At 39.2% G+C, this 18,302-nt stretch overlaps 2 protein-coding genes across 6 annotated transcripts; both read right to left on the bottom strand.

Moving 5' to 3' along the window:
- Nucleotides 1–831: 831 nt before the first annotated feature.
- zdhhc11 (zinc finger DHHC-type containing 11) lies at nucleotides 832–10,650 on the bottom strand. Of its 4 annotated transcripts, none has more exons than XM_054783223.1 (11): nucleotides 10,363–10,650; nucleotides 7,785–8,003; nucleotides 7,384–7,562; nucleotides 5,653–5,754; nucleotides 5,457–5,581; nucleotides 5,189–5,344; nucleotides 2,987–3,105; nucleotides 2,855–2,904; nucleotides 2,186–2,252; nucleotides 2,042–2,117; nucleotides 832–1,428 (listed from the first exon to the last, which is right to left on the bottom strand). In XM_054783223.1, the coding sequence occupies exons 1-11, from the start codon at nucleotides 10,378–10,380 to the stop codon at nucleotides 1,286–1,288; spliced, it is 1,254 nt and encodes a 417-aa protein (XP_054639198.1). In that variant the 5' UTR covers nucleotides 10,381–10,650; the 3' UTR covers nucleotides 832–1,285. The 4 variants fall into 4 exon arrangements, with proteins under 4 accessions (XP_054639198.1, XP_054639197.1, XP_054639200.1 ...); XM_054783222.1 differs by having other exon boundaries at nucleotides 2,186–2,255; nucleotides 10,363–10,648; XM_054783225.1 differs by lacking the exon at nucleotides 10,363–10,650 and adding an exon at nucleotides 10,138–10,331 and having other exon boundaries at nucleotides 2,186–2,255.
- Nucleotides 10,651–11,243: 593 nt separating this feature from the next.
- On the bottom strand, nucleotides 11,244–18,299 carry brd9 (bromodomain containing 9). Of its 2 annotated transcripts, XM_054782906.1 has the most exons (17): nucleotides 18,156–18,299; nucleotides 17,506–17,720; nucleotides 17,306–17,428; nucleotides 17,089–17,218; nucleotides 16,953–17,010; nucleotides 16,744–16,888; nucleotides 16,512–16,622; nucleotides 15,927–16,102; nucleotides 14,968–15,100; nucleotides 14,807–14,882; nucleotides 14,642–14,737; nucleotides 14,433–14,565; nucleotides 14,218–14,329; nucleotides 13,268–13,324; nucleotides 13,080–13,185; nucleotides 11,590–11,760; nucleotides 11,244–11,501 (listed from the first exon to the last, which is right to left on the bottom strand). In XM_054782906.1, exons 1-17 carry the CDS (start codon nucleotides 18,202–18,204, stop codon nucleotides 11,419–11,421), a joined length of 1,974 nt encoding a protein of 657 aa, XP_054638881.1. In that variant the 5' UTR covers nucleotides 18,205–18,299; the 3' UTR covers nucleotides 11,244–11,418. The 2 variants fall into 2 exon arrangements, with proteins under 2 accessions (XP_054638881.1, XP_054638880.1); XM_054782905.1 differs by having other exon boundaries at nucleotides 14,642–14,882.
- Between the last annotated feature and the right edge of the window lie 3 nt (nucleotides 18,300–18,302).

The raw sequence follows: 18,302 nt of genomic DNA, 5'->3' as shown, positions 1-18,302 counted from the left end.
TGGCGCCCTCTAGGTAGCTGAGGAACTCACTGCATATAGTCCCTTTCAAATTTCACATTTGCTCCTTGTGACAAAAAATGTCCATTGAAAATGACATTTTTGAAACACACGAATGCAATCCTTTTGTTAAGATTTACAGTCTTTTCCAACTTGTACATTTCATAATTGTCCACCAGATGGTGCTACTTCCCCCTGTTCAAAGCAAGCAGCCAAATATCAAACCTTTACCTTTCTCAAGGCATTCAGTCAATTGCAACTGGACTGTTCAAGTTGTCCTAGACGTTTCGCCTCTCATCCGATCAGGCTTCATCAGTTCATGCTCAAAGACTAGGTGGGACACACACCAGTCAGACTAGATAGGACAGCTATAGTCTGAGAGCCTGGTGCAAGAGGCAATCTATTTATCCTCTAGAGGAGGAGGCAGGTCCAGACAGGAATGGTTGGCTCTTTAGTGGTGTTAAATGACGATGGGTAGGATACAATGGAGTGGGGCTTCTGCCCGTCAACGATGGTCATTTGGGTGGTATCACCCAATGTAAGAAGTTGTTCTGTTTTTATTACTGTTTCATTTCATTCTTGTATTTCATCTTTTTGTTACTGTATTTTATATGTCCTTCATGTGTTCTGTGTACAGTGTGAGTGACATAGGGGGTAATTTAGGTATAGGCTCTGACTTACACTAAAACTCAACTTACATCACAGTCTTGGAATGAAACTGGCTCGTAACCCGAGGACCACCTGTATGTGTGTTGCATGCCCTTTTAACGTTAGGAGTCAGTCCCATAGGTTCAAGCAGACGAACGTAATGAAGACATCGAGTACGTATTATTCTTTACTCTGTAATGATAAGAGAGTCATACAATTAATCAGCAAAGATAAGATAACTGATGTTCTCACACTAGAATATGTTCCACCCTTCTTCTTCTTCTCAAGAGGATGGATGTTTTACCATACAAGGTTGTTGCCTTGGCCAGCAGATAAAACGACATGATTTATGTCTCACTACCCTGTACTTGGAACAGATTTTTGTTTGGAAAATAAATGAAAGAGCTCCAGATGCCAAAAAACATCTACTGGGCTAACATTAGTGGAACAGAAGCTGACTTTCAAGACACACAATACAAGAATGGATGGTTGATGTAATTCAACATGAAAAGTTGAAATAAATATGAAAAATGGCTTCATGGCTGGTATCAAACTGGTGATCATTATCAGCAAAGGCTCCATGGTGACTCACAATAGTCCCTGAGAACATGAACCTATCCTGGTGCACCGTAGATGACTGCTACGTGTCATCCCGAGTCATCGCTGAACTTCCGAGAGGGTCCTGCACTTCCGGAATGCTGTCCACAGACTTCACGGTGTCACCCTGAATGTCTTCTCCGGCATCAGGCTTCCAGCTTCTGATAGTGCTCAGCTCTCTTTCTCCTTTTATTTGAATAGAAGACAATATTATTCATGATGATATTGGCTCTTAGGACAAGCGGTATAGCAAATGGATGGATGGATACTGGCACTTTGCCCTACGATTGACAGCACAGTCAGCTATACAGTATATCATTGGTTGTCCATCCATTTTCTACATCTTATCTGTTCGGGGTCACAGGTGAGCTGGAGCCTATCCTAGTTGACAATGGCCAAGAGGTGAGTTACACTCTGAACTGGTCACCAGTCAACCACAGCACACATACAGTATAGACTAACTACCATTCACACTCACAAGCAATGCAAGCACTGGGCCTGGGCCCACAGTCAAACCCATCAACACCTGGCTGTGCTGTCCACTTGATAAACAATTGTGATCTCAATTCACACTAACATGAAGTCGAATTTCTAAATGGTTGAATTCTGATCAAATTGGCCAACATGCTACCCACTAGGCCACCGTGCGGCTGAGAGAGAGTGAACTGAAACCAGTGAAATGCAACAAATTGCCAATTCAAGGTTCAAAATAAAATATAAAAAAACAAAATAATAAAAAATGTGTACATGTTGGCGGGTCTGCTGTTATAATGAGGGAGTCGATGACACTTGTACTCACTTGCTTTCTCCGCAGAATTCCGTGTTTCATGGTGGAAACTAGTTCCCATTTTTGGTGTTTTCCTAAAGTTATTCACCTAGATCAAAACAAAATAAATCATTGATTGGTGAGACTACTGACTGTACTGAGAGTATATGTTCTTACCTCTGTGCAGATGGGCTCGGACAGTCGGCTGCTAAGTGGTCCTTTATCGTCACTAGACCTGCAGGTACTACTGAAACACAAGTGCACCCTTCACTCACAGTGATCCTCGCCACAATTTATACACTAGTGCAGGGGTCGGGAACCTTTTTGATTAAAAGAGCCATTAAAGCTACATATTTTTAAAAGTATTTCCGTGAGAGCCATAAAATATTTTTTTTTATATTGAATACAACTAAATGTATGCATTTTAAAGCAAGTCCAACAATTTTAGAATATAATAAGTCTCTGAATGGATTCTTTTTAATAATGTTGTTATACTGAAGCTAACCCATAATAAATAAAATACGTCTTACCATTAATGCGACTTCTGGTGCTGGATGGTTTTGCACCATACTCTATATCTTTCTTTCTTTTCGCCCTCCTTTTTGTCAAAAGGGTTGGCTCTGCAGAATTAGCTAGCTGACTATTTGATTAAAGGAGGGAATCAAGTTGTGGTGTCTGATTCTGAAAATATCGGAAGGACAGCTCGCATTGGCTCTGGCCACCCACATTGCGGTAGAAAATGGAGCCAGATGCAGTCATCAAAAGGGCTCCTGAGCCATGAGTTCCCTCCCCCTGCACTAGTACTTTATATTAGCGCAAATACAGCAGTAGGGACTTGGAAGTTACCTTGAACCGTGAGTTAAGGATGGCTCACAGCCAGTAGAACTCCTTGGATTCTTTAACATAGAAATATGTGTCTTTAAAAAAAGACAATACAGAATAAAGGGATGACAGACAGAGGCAGGCTGGAGTTCTCACATGCGGGACATTGTTGTTTATTTGTGCGCCGTGCGGATTTCCCACTTCGATCTCTCGCCTTCTGGCTTCTTTTTGGCGCTGCAGCTTTATGTAATCAAATGTGCTTAAGCCTTTACAACCTGTAAGAAAGATAAATTTCTTACTTTTTACCGGAACAAGCCAGTATGCTATGTATTGTGTTGTAATACCACATCGATTAATCTCAGTTAATTCCTCTCGTTTATACATTCACACACACACTAATATACTCGTTTTTGGTGCCTAACTGTTTCCCAAGTACTGTTTATTAGTGCGTGTGTGAATGTATAAACGAGAGGAATTAACTTACATAGAAAGATGCTTTACGATAGTAAGTACATTTACTTGTATTCATTTACAGCGCAGCCTTGACCCATCCAATATGGAGGCGACCTTGACGTACGGCTCAGCGCTCGATGCAGTGTCTATATACAGTATGTCTATGGTGATGAGCACCATTGCTAGCTAGCATGTTGGATCATGCTAGCGTGCTATGTGTGTTGGAATATAAATACACCAAAAGTCATTAGCAGCTTGTGTTATTCCAAGTATTAAAATATAACAATATTTCTTTGTCATATTTTTTCCACTCTGCATCATAAATGTCAGTTTTTAAGATATTATCGCTTCTAGAAAACATTGGCAGCTTAGCATTCATACCGTCTTCCCAAGCTAATGCTAAGGAAGTTAGTTTATTTACTATAATTTAACTTTAAATATGCTGCCCCCAACTGATTTCGAGTGGGATGAGCATCACGAGAGCTAGTTTGTTTGATACTTTTCACTTGGGCAAGATGGCATACTATGTACTTTATGTGTACATCTAAATCTACCAAAAACCACAATTAGCTACTGGTGTTCTTCATCTCTAATTCTGTAGGTAATTATTAAAATATAACAATGTTGTAATATGCTGTAATATGCTCATGTTATGCTTCTGTAAATCCACAAGTAAGTAGTAAAACATAATACTGTCGTCCTTCGTTTATCACGGTTAAATGCTTCCAGACCCGACAGCGAGAAGTGAATTTCCGTAAATTGAATATTTTCGTAATTAGAGCATAGAAACCCTGCTTATGACTTTGTAAATATGTTGGGTTTTTTTTTACTACTTTTATTACTTTGTATTACTTATTTTGACTTGCTGGGGCGGAGTCTGGAATTGACTGATTGTATTGCAGTACTAATATTGGAGATTTTAGACGCAGGCCGATATAATCCGATATAAATTTTTTTTGCTGATATTGGCCTGATATCAATATCGTATCAAGACACCCCTAGATCATCATTAAATGATTGTAATATGCTGTAATATGCTCATGTTATGCTTCTGTAAATCCACAAGTAAGTAGTAAAACATAATACTGTCGTCCTTTCTTTATCACGGTTAATTGCTTCCAGACCCGGCCACGATAAGTGAATTTCCATGAAGTAGGACTCAGTATTAATAAATGGAATATTTTTGTAGTTAGAGCATAGAAAACCTGTTTATGACTTTCTAAATATGTTTTTTTTTACCATTCTTAGAGCCCTCTAGACATGAAATAACACCCCTATAGTCACCTTTACACTCCTATTATTCTTTGTTTACACCACATTGAGCAGGGTACGGGATCACTGCAGGGACACAAGAGGCTGAATAGCATGCTAGCGACCTAACTAGTTAGCCTCCAATTTAGTTATTCTAAACTTAAAAAAAGGTTTGAAACGGAGTGGGGAAGAAAGACAAAGTAAGATGCCAAAACGTACCACTTCCACACGGAATGAGAGGAGAACTTTTTTTCAACTCTATGTCAGACATGCCATGGCTGACTACGGTACATGGAGTGTTAAGGTAAGGTAATCTAAAGTGTATGTCTCATCAGTGTTTTGTGCCACTACTGACACCTAGTGTCCAGAATACTACATATACAGTACCTTGTCTTTCAATATTTTTTGGCTAAAAATGGGCTATAGTCAAACATGAAACAGCCATCATTAATTAATTAATTAATTAATTGTTGAAAAACTCTCATGAAGTGAGGGACGACCGTAATGTGGAAAACACATCATATTCACCCCATTAGCAATCGCTTATAGAAATCAATGGCAGAGCTGCATTTACGTGTTTGATACAAAGTAACTTTTTATATGCTGCCCCCTGACTGATTTGGAGTGTAATGAATAACACAAGCTGTGACTCACAGAGGTAGAAATGGAAACCGAGAAGATGACACAGTAGTAGCAGGCACGTGAGGCTTAGCATAACCGTTACGAAGGCCACGATGAGGAGACCGGCTGAACTCGTCTTTATGGGGGCTGCTGGTAAAAACACCAGCCAGGTCTCATTTCCCAGCACACCTGCAGGAAGGCACACACAAACACACACACGCGTGCGGATGAATGATGAAATTACCATAACAAAGAATCTGAACTGTCTGTGTGCCCTCTGTCCACTAGTAAGATGACTCACCGTGGAATTGTGGCGCGGTCCGTAGGATGTTTGGATCTAGATAGTGTTGGATGAATATGAACAAGATCACGGCGACCAGCAAAGCCACGCCGACTGTTGCAGAGGACACCGCGATGAAGAAGTACCTGAAGACAACACAGGTCAACTGTTAACATGTCATTTTATTCAAAGTGTCATCACAAAAGTGATGTCTTACCTGTAGTTTCTGCCCCCCACACAGTTATTCAGCCATTTGCAATGGTGATCAAAATCTGCTACACACTTGTTGCAAACGCTGCAGTGTTTCACTCTGGGACCACTGTCAAAAGGAAAAGATTTTGGTAAAGTTCAAGACACAGTGTATGCATGAAAGAATGAGGCGAAGTTACACAAAAGAGTACATCTGACCAAAAACAAAAGTCAAGGCAATGCTGGGTTTACAGCACATTTCACAAAATGTTCATTTTAAAAATTGTTTTATAGAATAATTACTATATTAAACAATTATGCTAATCATCAAATACCATTTATTGCACTCAAATTATATATTTTAAAAAGAATTGCTATTCTTTGTAGTCAAATTGTGGCACCTCTTTGTGAAAAGCAGAAAAGAAGATTTGTTGTTAAGTGTTCATTTATGTTAGAAAACAAAGTAACAAAATAAAAAAATATCTAAAAAACAGTACATCAATCATCACGAAATTAGTGGATGGCAAGGCAACTTTATTTGTAATTTAATTTTACAAATTTGAGCTGCTATACATAGGGTTAGGCATCGAGCATCGATGGGAACCGGGACTAACATTCCGATTGCCCCGGGATTGATTCCCACTTTCGATGATCAACCAGCCCACCGACCAGAAAAAATGGCCGCATAACACCAACGAAGAAGATGCGACAGGAAGCATCTGTGTTCATCCATTTCAACCATGGACAGTGTGCAATGGCGCTCGAGAGTTTGGCTGAAATTCGGTCTGTGCAGTGCAACACTTGCAAAGGCATCATATCATGCAAAGGAGGGTGCAGCACTAACAATTAAACACCTCCGGGTTCACGGTGTACAGAGTGGCCTGTCTTTGACGCGCTACGCTGGACTTCTTCCAACCAGTCAGGTAAGTAAAACAATAAATTACGTCTTATGCCCCCACTGAAGCAGCAAACAAATGATACTTTACTGTATAGTGAGAATACGGTGGCCAACTGAAATATCGAGCTAACGTAGCTCTGTACTTTTTCACAGACAAATGAGCTGACGTTTACGGTAGCTTTAGCCAGGAAGTTTTTATTGGCCAAAAAGGCATGTTTCCAAATATTGTTTTGGAAGTTGTTTTATTTTATTACAAAATCTGAAGAAAAAAAATGTTTGTTATTTTTTTTTAACATAAAAAAACTCACAAGATTTGGAGATACACGCTTTTTGCTGGACAGTGACTACTGCATTAGCAAATGACCTAAATTATTACATAGAACTTCATGATTAAATGATGTTTGCAAAATATAATTGTTTTGTGTCCTCATAAAAACTATGGACTATGGATTACGTTAAAAATATTAAAAATTTTCTATCATAAAATAAGAATAAAAAAAATTCTAAATCAGTACACTGATTTATACATAAATAAATGGCCACTCTACATTGCAGCATAAAGTAATAAGGTTGTTCTTTCTATGATATAGATTTTACATTTAAGTATTTATGCAATTCCCAAACTAATGTGTACATTTTAAAATGTGATAGTATAGTACTATATTTCTTTTTTTGGACTTGTATCCTTTGCCTGCCTGTTCCAGTGGGTTGTGTGGTACAGTACAGCTATACTCTTTTTGCTTACTGGCCCAGTAAGTCCGTCTAACAACAAGTGACATGAAAATAGAAAACAATTTACGCAAGAAAGAAACAAATAAGTATGTATTTGTCTATCCTAAGTAAGTGATTTAGCGTACATACACCCTGACATCACACAGGTAACAGTGCAGGTCCTGGATGACATGAGGCTGCACCGTGCGGTCAAAAAGAGGCATAGGACCAGCATAACACTTTTTGGCCCTGACGCTGGCATCAGCTGGATCTATGGTCACTGCGGCAACATGGCTGGCCAAGTGCACAATGAAGGCCAAAGCTGAAAGCTATAAGCAGCTAGGGTTAAGGAAAATTGCTTCCGATTGGCCTATAACCGAAACAATTCTGATTCTGCCCATTTGGAAAACAGAGAGAGATTCATGACACTCAAACAAAAAAACAGCCTGCTTAATGAAATCCTTGTTGTGGTTAAGCAGATGTAAATTTGAATAGTGAAGTCTCATTTGTGGGCTTCTGGGAGGCAGCTGGGCAGCTGCTGAGAAGGATACGGCATAGAGCACATGCTTCCAAGGCAGCGGCAGGAGAGGGATGAAGATGCCAAAGCTGACGATAGCGAGGTAGTTGTACACCAACCAGGCGATTACTTGGAACAGCTGAAGGGGCCAGGTCCAACCGTTGACCCGCGGGGTCTTGGAGGGGACCAGCTCGTTTCGGCTGCCGCCACGCATGGGAGCCGTCCGCCTTAACTGTCCCCTCTGACAGGTCATCTAGACATAATAAGACACAAGTAAATCCACATTTATTAGGTAGGGTGCGGCCATATATACTTGGATAACCAAATGACATGACTAGGACCTAAAAATACAGTCATGGAAAAAATGATTAGACCATCCTTGTTTCTTCAGTTTATTGATCCATTTGAATGCCTGGTACGACTAAAGGTACATTTGTTTGGACAAATATGATGATGATAACAAAAACTTCCATGGTTTTCTTGTTGATAACCAAAATCACTTAAGTTCTTACATGAATAGCTATAGCATTGTACTGCCAAATAATTTAACTCTTATGAGCTACTTTTGTTGTCATTGTTATATTTGTTCCTTACCTTTAGTTGTACCAAGCATCAAAATGAACAAGAAACTGAAGAAACAAGGGTGGTCTAATCATTTTTTCCATGACTGTATAATCACACAAAATTGCCACAATACTAAATAACAGACGAACACTATCGAGCCACACTAGCAAGTGCAAAATTAGTTTTTGGCATATCGTTAATGCTCCGAGTAACATCTCTAGTCAATAAACCGCAGAGTCTCCTGTAATCGTGGGGTGCATAGTCTACAACAGCAAATCCGATCATCTTAATGCAGGAGCTGCACCTTTATCTACCTCTGTATGTGCTTTAAAATGTTGTTGTGAAACTTATGCGTGTAACGCTTTGATAATAGTTTGGTGGCCTAGTGGTTAGCATGTTGGCCACACAGTCAGGAGATCTGGACTTATATCTCCATTTGGGCATCTCTGTGTGGAGTTTGCATGTTCTCCCCGTGCGTGCTTGCGTGGGTTCTGGTCGCGATACTTCGGTTTCCTCCCACATTCCAAAAATATGCATGTTAGGTTAATTGGCGACTGTAAATTGCCTGTAGGTATGAATGTGAGTATGAATGGTTGTTTGTCTATATGTGCCCTGCCATTGGCTGGCGACCAGTCCAGGGTGTACCCGCTTGTTGCCCGAAGTCAGCTGGGATAGGCTCCAGCATGCCCCCGTGACCCTAAAGAGGAGAAGCGGTATAGAAAATGGATGGATGGGATATTATATAATATTATTATATTAAATCTATTCAATATTTTAAATTTTAAAAATGCATTAAATTTGGGTTAAATTTTGGTTTCACAATCTTTTTCAGCTTTAAACCCAAATCATAATTTTTTTGTTCCTCCCAAGCTTATGACATAATGTGTATTAGTGCATACTAAATATAAAATATATATTTGAAAGAAAAACAGCACCATTTGCTGCATCAGTGTACTGCGCTATAAATAGTTTTGATTTCAATAATTAAGGTGATATTAGATTAACTATTTTACATCATTTTCACTCTCTTCTGGGGCCTTCTCGAGCTGTCCCACAAAAGCATGTACCTCCAAACTGTTTAGAATTAAATTTAGATGTGTACGAAATGAGGAATTATGATGTCATACCAATAAATCCAATAAAAATAGCTCAGGTAACTGATAAAACAGTCGTAACTTCCCCTGAGCTCACTTGTAAACAAACATGGCATTGATCATGTAGGCCTTCGCGATGAGGGACAAAAAACAACGAGCTTCAACACATCAAACCTTATCAGCCACATGAAAGGCCAGCATTTCTACCGGGCCCCAGGGCTTGTTCCTATCGCCGCAGCAGCCAGAGACGAGGGAGGGCTAAAGAGACCTATGATTTCATCATGGAAATGATGGCACTGGATCACCAGCATTTTACCATCATTGAAAATACCAGCTTTTGTCGGCTAGTAAAGCCCTTCGAACCACGGTTTGTACTTCTGAGCTGCTGCATTTTTTTTTGTTGGTTTTGTTAATAGTGATGTCATAATATTTGGTCAGGACAAATCTACAGGTACAGTTTGTCAAATCCAACTTTGTTTGAAATTACGATAATATTCACTTTTGATAACGTTTTTGAAAAATGACGTATGGCAAGTTTCAATTTAAGTTCTGTGGACATTAAACAGTTAAATGCTTAGCTGTATTCACATTGAAGTAACCACATAGCAACCATCCCATGTAAACTACAAAAAGACTATTGTGAAAGCCTAAATAAATCAGAGGTCAGGGAGTAAAAGTATTAAACTGAGAGCTACAGCCCTTTCTTTGCAAAAAAACCATCTGACTCACATGTTTCGCTCTGGGCCCTCCATGCTGACGCTAGGCTTTTTTTTGCACCAATAAAAAGATTGACATGCCGGGTAATTAAGTGCAGTTTGATAAGCACTCGTGCAGTTTTAAACTACGAAGAAAAAAAACACGTTGCATGGATGTTTCAAACATTACAATTAACTTCACGCTACATGATGGTGCGGGCGTGTGGTTATCTGTTGAAATCCACGAGGAACTACTTACTTCAGTTGGAGAGCTCATGACCCCGAACGTCGATGAAAACAATGCAGACGCCGATTTCCACCGAGTGATTCATTTTTCGGGTTAAAGTGCACGTCACGCTGCATACAACCAAGACAACACCACTTGGAAACAGATGAGCACAAAGGTGGTTTACTTAAGACGTCCGTGGACTGCAGGAGAAAAAAGACGTTGACTTTTAAGCTGAAGAAACATTTCCCTCGGCAAGACTCGGCTGTGCCATGGCAACTGTTGCGCATGCGCACAGTCGACCTCTCCCCTAAAGTGGTGTTCGAGTCCAACCAGGCTCCTCACAAAGCACTTGGTGACTACTCCATCTCTGCTCCTTTTCTCTTCTAATCATATATGGTAAATACATTATATGAAACGTTTAATCAACGTTTGTATTATAAATTAGTCAGTTTACATGGCTAACAAGGAGTGACTTAATGCATATGGCTTCCGTGCTGTTTTTACAATAGCGTGCCACAGTTGCCAACCTTGCTCGGTGTACTTCATATACTGTAGATACTTCTGGAGTATGTGGAAGGCAGCGCGACGGGGTAGTGATTACGAAATCTGCCTCACAGTCGGGAGATCCAGGTTTGAATCCGTTGGAACATTTCTTTGTGGAGTTTGCATGTTTTCTTCTCACATCCCCTCAAAAAATGTGTGTTCCAATCCAAGGTGAACCCTGCCTGCGTTTCATCCAAAGTCAGCTGGAGTAGGCTCTGGCTCACCCACCACCCTAATGAGGACAAGCTGCATAGAAAACAGATGCATGAAGTATAGAGTGCATTTCACAAGTATTACACATGTTCCTACATTTAAAGAGCATAGTGGTAATGCTGATGATGCATAAGTAAACCACACATATTTATAAATACAGGTGCAATTATTTAATTTTCCTGTTGCACTCATACAAAAGCATACAATTAAAACAGTCTGTACAAAACATTCACGTCAGATGCTCTTGTAATCTCCACAGTATTGGACCTCTAGTCCAACTTCACAGTGAGTAGTGCTGTGTACTGTCGGTGCAGTACAAGGGAAACGTGATCAGTTGTTGGCTGGGCTCTCGGACTCTGGCGACTGCAGGAACTCGTAGGGATCATGAACCATCTCAGACTGTGACGGGCTCGCTGTCAAACAAAGAACCTTTTAGCTGATGACAACACGTGTCATTGTTATGATTAAGTAATGACAGCATGTCAGGAAAAAGGCCAGTACCGAGGTGATGCTGATCCCTCTCTGAGGCGTTGGAGAGGGAGGACAGGTTGGACGAAGGCCTGGAGCCGACTCTATCCACCTGAGCTTCCTGAAACTCCTGCAGGAGCTTGTCAGCATCATCAAAGTGTTGCTGGCCCTCCTCATTTCCTGGCTCCTTTTTTACACCCTTACCTGTTGAAAAAGAAGGTTAAAACCACAGTAGGAAAATAAGCAAAAAATTCCTGCAGTCATATAAAAACACACAAAAATCCCCACAATGTTGTACCACACTTGTAGACAAACAAGGCCAAGCACAATACAGACTATTGTCGTCATCTACTTCCTCATTCTTGTCAGTGCATACACTGGTGATTGCAGAAAGGACTGCTTGTTATATTGTAGCCGGACAATTATGGCGTTTGCTACTGTCATTGTACTAGCCTCAACAACTGATAATATTGATTTAAAATGTTGGAAACTTTACATCAGGGGTGCCCAAAGTGCGCCACGGAGCCGCAACTGATTTTTTATTTTTTTTATTTTTTTTTTTTAAGTCAGCCCTCGGCATATTCTAAAATACAATCAAACATGGAAAAAAAAACAGCAAACAGCAAAACGGAAAAAAGAGCAGTAATTTTTACAAGAATAACGATGAAATATTTGGAGAATAAAGTCATAATATTAAGAGAGAAAAGAGCACACAATTGAAATAATAAAAGGTTAAACTATGTATGTCATTTTTTAAAGTCAGAATATTATGAGAAACAAACAAAACAAAGAGTAAGTGGCAATTTTAGTTTGGGTAAAAGTTATAATATTACATTAATAAAGTTAAAATATAAAAAAAAAGAAAGAAAAAAAAAGGTGGAAAAAAATCTGAATGTCAAAAGAAAAATTTCCAAGAAACTATAGAATTTGTTACCGATAAATCAAAGATGAGATGCAGGCTGTTTTTTTCTTTTCATATATATATATGTGTGTGTGTGTGTGTGTGTGTGTGTATATATATATATATATATATATATATATATATATATATATATATATATATATATATATAGCTCAAAAAAATAATTTCCCCCCTCTCTAGGGTGATCATTTTCATTTCTATCAAATTATGTGGCATCATTTTGTTACTAATACATCACCTACTTATTATCAGGAAAGATATTCAAGATCATTTTTCCCCCAGTTTAGATCTGAGATATATATATATATATACATATACATATACATACTGTACATATATATATACATACATATACATATATATATATATATATATATATATATATATATATATATATATATATATATATATATATATATATATATATATATATATGTATGTGTAAAAAAAAACAACGTCTCAGCATATCTACATGGGTTGGTTTAAAAGTGCCCCCTGCATCCTTTGATTTTTCAGTATGCAGCCCTCTGTGAAAAAGTTTGGACACATATTTATTGAGCTGGATAATATGCGTTAACGTAGATACATCTGGTAAAATCACCTATTGTGTTGAGCATGGATATATCCAGAGACATATCAGGATAGTTCTTCAATGACATGAAGTCCAGCACTGAACTGCTCTCTCCCAGACCACTGCCGTCTACCATCTAAAGATGGAAAAAAAACCCCCACAACTTTAAGTCAAAGCAGATGTAGAACATGGATGCAGTTTGACTGAATGCAGCCCACCTGTAAGTCACAGATGCCGGTCTTGGTTTCGTCATGTTTCAGCATCATGTTTCTTTTCTGAATAATAACGGTGGGTCAAATTATGCTCATGGTAGAGTTGTATGTACAGTATCATACAAAAATGAGTAAGCCCCTCAACTTTCAACAACCATTTTATTATGTCTTCTCAAGGAACACTACTGTAGAAAGGAAAGTTAGATACACTTTACAGTAGTCTAAGTACAGCTTGTATAGCGGCATATACAGGTGCTGCTCAAAAATTAGAATATGACCAAATAGTTGGTTTGTTTCAGTAATTTCATTCAAAAAGTGAAACTTGTATATTATATACATTCATTACACACAGACTGATATATTTCAAATGTTTATTTATTTTAATGTTGATGATTATAACTGAAAAGTAACGAAAATCCCAAATTCAGCCTATAATATACAAGTTTCCCTTTTTGAATTAAATTACTGAAATAAATCAACTTTTTGGACATATTGTAATATTTATTGAGCAGCACCTGTATTTACTGTCCCCTTAAAATGAGTCAGCATGTAGCATCGTGGTCTGGTGCTGCATGAGTGCTGCTGGCACTGGGGAGCTGCGTTTCGTTGAAGGAAACATGAATTGAAACATGTAGAGTGACACTGTGAAGCATAGCACAATCCCCTCCCTTGGGAAACTGGGCCGCATGGCAGTTTTCCAACATGATAAAACACCTCCAAGAATTACAAGAGGCTTGCTGAGGAAGCTGACGGTGAATGCACTCACTTTTGTTGCCAGCTATTAAGACAATAATAGCTGTGTCAACCGTAAATCTATACTACTTTCCAAACTGTCTGTATATCCAGGTTCTACAGTACTGTATTTCGATTGTCCCTTGAGAAGATCAAATGGTTGCTAAAATGTAAGGGATGTTCTAACTTTTGTGAGATAATACAAGATGTAGTGTGCCACATACCTGTCTGATTTGACTGACTGCTTTAGTGTGGTCACCTGCCGTCATCTTATCCAGAAGGCCATCGACCCAATGCTTGGTGACACTTCCACAGCCCTTGACAAAGTCCAGTATGCTTAGAGCAGAGGTAAAAAAAAAAAAACAGCACAAGCTGAAATTGGCGACAGCTTTATCACTATGGAATGTCAACATTGCCTCGTATGAGAACCCCCCCTTACCTTAGAGCACATTGTACCCCTGTGTCGTCTCCATACGCCGAGCACAGCAAGTCTGACTCATCAGGTAGCAAGTCGGGAAAGACCGAGTTCTTCTGAAGAGTCTGAATGTTGTAGGCACTGCTCAAGAATGTCACTATGAAAAAAGCACAATGCATACATGTGGAAGTTGTTCTTAGCTGGGAAAGAGTAGTTGTTTTTTTATAATGTACCCTTGTGCCTCCTGTCATCTTTGAAACCCAGTGTTGTTAATCCAGGGAGAAGCTTGTTAGATAGTGAACTCAGGTCCACTTTATGGGTCTCTTCCTCTGCAAAAGTGAAGACAAGGATGCAATTTTCCTGTTGGCAATGTTGGCAAACATGCAATTGTATCAAACCTTCTGCATCAGGATCAAGCTGATTGACAACAGTGTACAAAAGAGAAGTGTCAGACTCCTTGCGCAGATAGCCTATCTGAAAATATGGAGCAGAGACAGCAATGTAAATAGTGCTGGTACACTGAAAAATGATAACTAATCATCAATGCTAAGTAGAAAACCTTGGAGTTTGGCATGTATCGGTTAATGCGATCGCGGGCTTCATCTGCCGAATGCTCCACCAAAGCCAGAACGTGCTCCTCTGCTGTGCTGTCAGTCAAGCTACAGGCATTCCCCTCTGGCTCAAACAGGTAGCTGAAAACAGAGAAGCCCTGAGGTGACTATATTCATATGTGTGTCTATATACTTAGTGTCTTTACTGTAAGTATTATAAATATACTTTCTACTCCAGCACTCTATATATTATACATCTCTTACTATACTATACGTCCCTTGCCACTTTGCGGTTAAAACATTGCTCCTCACTCTATCGGGGTTTTTCAAAAGTTAATAAATGATCGCTGTTTCATGGTTGACTATGTGCTATTATTACTCAAAAAATATTGAAAGACAAGTCATATATAGTATTCTGGTCACCAGGTGTCATTAATATTACATTGATGAGACATTACCTTAACACTGCACGTAGTCCGCCATGGCATATCCGACATGATTGACTGAAAAAAAGTTATCCTCCCATTGCATGTAGAAGCGGTGCGTTTTTGGCTTTACTTTGTCCTTCTTCCCATTTAGTTTGAAACCTTTAAGTTTAGAAAATATAAATTGGAAGCTAACTAGTTAGTTTGTTAGCTTGCTATATTTAAAGCGGTGGCTGTCTCTTGTGTCCGTACAGTGATTCCGTAACCTGCGCATTAAAGTTTCGCAATGTGGTGTAAACAAAGAATATTAGGAGTGTAAAGGTAACTATAGGGGTGTTATTTCCTGTCTACAGGGCTCTAATAACGGTAAAAACTGGATTTAGAAGGTCATAAAAAGGTATTCTATGCTCCAACTACAAAACGATTCAATTTATTAATATTAAATCCTACTTTGCAGAAATTATCACAGGTCTGTAACCAATTAACCGTGATAAACGAGGGATTACTGGACTGTCAAATCTCAGGGAAAAATAATGACTTACTTCATGTCTTTCGCAGGTTGTTTTTTAGACTTTTTGGCCGATTCCACCGGGATAGGGATTATCTCCGGTGGAGGTACATCGGCTGTAAGTTCTTCATCTCCCAAAATGGCTGCCTGCTGTGTGAAGTCCATGTCCTGCATGAAAGACATGCTGCGCTTTAGAGCCAACAGGCGATCCTGTTTAAAAAAAAAAACAAACACAAAAAAATATTAACAGTAAATAGTAACAGAAATCGACCTGGCTCGTATAAATACAACTATATTCAGATTATATAAAAGCATAAATAATACATATTTTGTACAAAAGCATCCACACTGACAGACAGCCAGTACAACTGCAGGAAATTGTTGGTTCCCTTTTTGTATCTTAGGTAGCTTCTAAAGTCTTTTTTACGATCACGATCTTTTAAGATCATGGTGCATCTGGGATTTTTGCCCATCCATCCATCCATATGGTCTGATGGCACTGTTCTACATCATCCCAAAAACTGTTGATGTAAGAAAGAATTGGATACAATTATCTCAAATGACTGATTATCAAGTGTGCATCGATACACGCATCCCAGTCAGTTCCAATATTCATTACCTTGCTCATCATCTTGAACCCTGTATGGAGAAGTTTCTTGGCTGCCTTGTAGTACACAGTCTCTGGTCGGTTATACACCGTGGCATTGTCACACATCAATTTAAAGTCCGCCTAAAGAACACAATGCATTCAAACAGGTCAAACAACATTCACGTAATTCTACTTTCATGTATTTATACAAGTGTGTGTGTATATATTTACCATCCAAACCCTCCATGACACCTTATCTCACCTTGAATTCCGTGACTGTGTTGTACTCATTGTTGGTTATCTTGTCTTTCATGGTGCTGAAGTCCATCGGATGCTTGATGATCATTGAGTAATTGGGAGCAATGGCGTCTGTTACTGGAAATGCAAAGAAACCATGGGGGTCTTTTCTGTGGGGAGAAATTATAAAAGTGTGTTCAGTCTCGCCTTTATGCATGTTAAACAGTTTCTCACCTCTGCAGCTGGCGCAGGAAGTGCTCAAGTAAAAGTTGACGAGGCGTGGACTCATTCTCTGTATCAGGGAATAGTTCAAATGAATAATGACATTTTGAGCTGCGTGTAAATAGATATAGCTAAATTTGGCTCTTGCCTTGTTGTGTCCGGCATGCTCGTACAGGCCTGTCAGCTTGGTGCTCCACCTCCACCTTCATGCTGGGGTGAAATTCCTCCACATCCGGTTCAATCTCAAACCTCTCCTTCTTCCTTTTTTTCTCTTCAGGCTGAGGGAATACAACACATATGTGACTGACAGATTCAAAACTGCAATTCAGAATATTATCCCATCACATTAAATTACCATTACACACCTCTATTCCTACACTAGCAGCTTTTGATATCGTAAAAGGTTCAACGGGCCCACCGGTGATGACAGTGGCAGCTGCTGCTTCAGATTCATTCTGTTCCCGTTCTCTCTTCTTCCTCTTTTCCTCCTGCATATGGTTTGATCAAAAAGAACTGAACAATTTGGCATTGAACAAGGAAACACCCAATCTTGTAGGAAACCAACCTTTCTCCGTCTTCTCTCTTCATCGTCCACATACTTGTCCTTGTCTTTTTCAGACTTTTTCTTCTTCTTCTTCTTTTTCTCTTTGTGGCGCTCATGGTCGGATCTGTCATCGTAGTAGCTGGAGTCATGACCCGAACCAGAGAGTTCTGTTACTTCACTTCCTCCAACTTTAAGCACAAGCTTCAGTGGTTTCTCCAAAGCCTTGTCCTCATAGTCTGAAAAGCAATTAACGTTAAGAGAATAGGTGAGCATTATAAGATGTTGACATTCACATGCTAAAAGTACTTGTGACTTGTGTGTTATTTTAATTAATTCATTCGACTAGGTCTAAAATGTAGTAGAGTGGCAGAAAGACGGGTATTGCATTTTCTTAGGAAACATTGTGTCAAAATAGGAAACCCATGTAATGTGAAAACATTATACGCTGTCAGCGTTTTGCTGGACAAAAAATACATTTGTACTAAACCATCACATACATATGGTGATGTAGTTGGCTATTCCATTAAAGCATTTACTGTGTAATTATATATGAATTAACACAAAGTATATTCGCTAGCTTTGCCAGCCAGTAAAGCTAGCATAAATATAACAATAACACAAACTGAGGCAACTATCGATAACTGATAAATTATCAAAATTGCATCAGATACCATCAACTGTTCTCCACTCCGGTTTATGTTTCTTGTGTTTCTTCCCCATTTTGTGATATTTGAGCGCAAAAACGTAGTTTTAATCCCTCTGTGTACCAGACGTTATCGCTAGCATTGGCTTTAGCATGGGAGTAAACGCTAGCCGGA

The sequence above is a fragment of the Dunckerocampus dactyliophorus genome, chromosome 7 (assembly GCF_027744805.1).
Source record: "Dunckerocampus dactyliophorus isolate RoL2022-P2 chromosome 7, RoL_Ddac_1.1, whole genome shotgun sequence".
Taxonomy (NCBI): Eukaryota; Metazoa; Chordata; class Actinopteri; order Syngnathiformes; family Syngnathidae; genus Dunckerocampus; species Dunckerocampus dactyliophorus.
This window is presented reverse-complemented; position numbering and strand designations above follow the sequence as displayed.

Coding starts and splice junctions, on each gene's coding strand:
- zdhhc11 (XM_054783222.1), bottom strand. Junction 5,755..7,383: donor TACCTGTGTGATGTCAGGGT/GTATGTACGCTA, acceptor TCCTTTTGACAG/TGGTCCCAGAGTGAAACACT. Junction 2,905..2,986: donor TAAACAACAATGTCCCGCAT/GTGAGAACTCCA, acceptor TCTATGTTAAAG/AATCCAAGGAGTTCTACTGG.
- brd9 (XM_054782905.1), bottom strand. CDS start 18,204: ATGGGGAAGAAACACAAGAAACATAAACCGGAGTGGAGAACAGTTGAT. Junction 16,889..16,952: donor TTCCTGCGCCAGCTGCAGAG/GTGAGAAACTGT, acceptor TTCTCCCCACAG/AAAAGACCCCCATGGTTTCT. Junction 16,103..16,511: donor GGTTCAAGATGATGAGCAAG/GTAATGAATATT, acceptor TTTTTTAAACAG/GATCGCCTGTTGGCTCTAAA.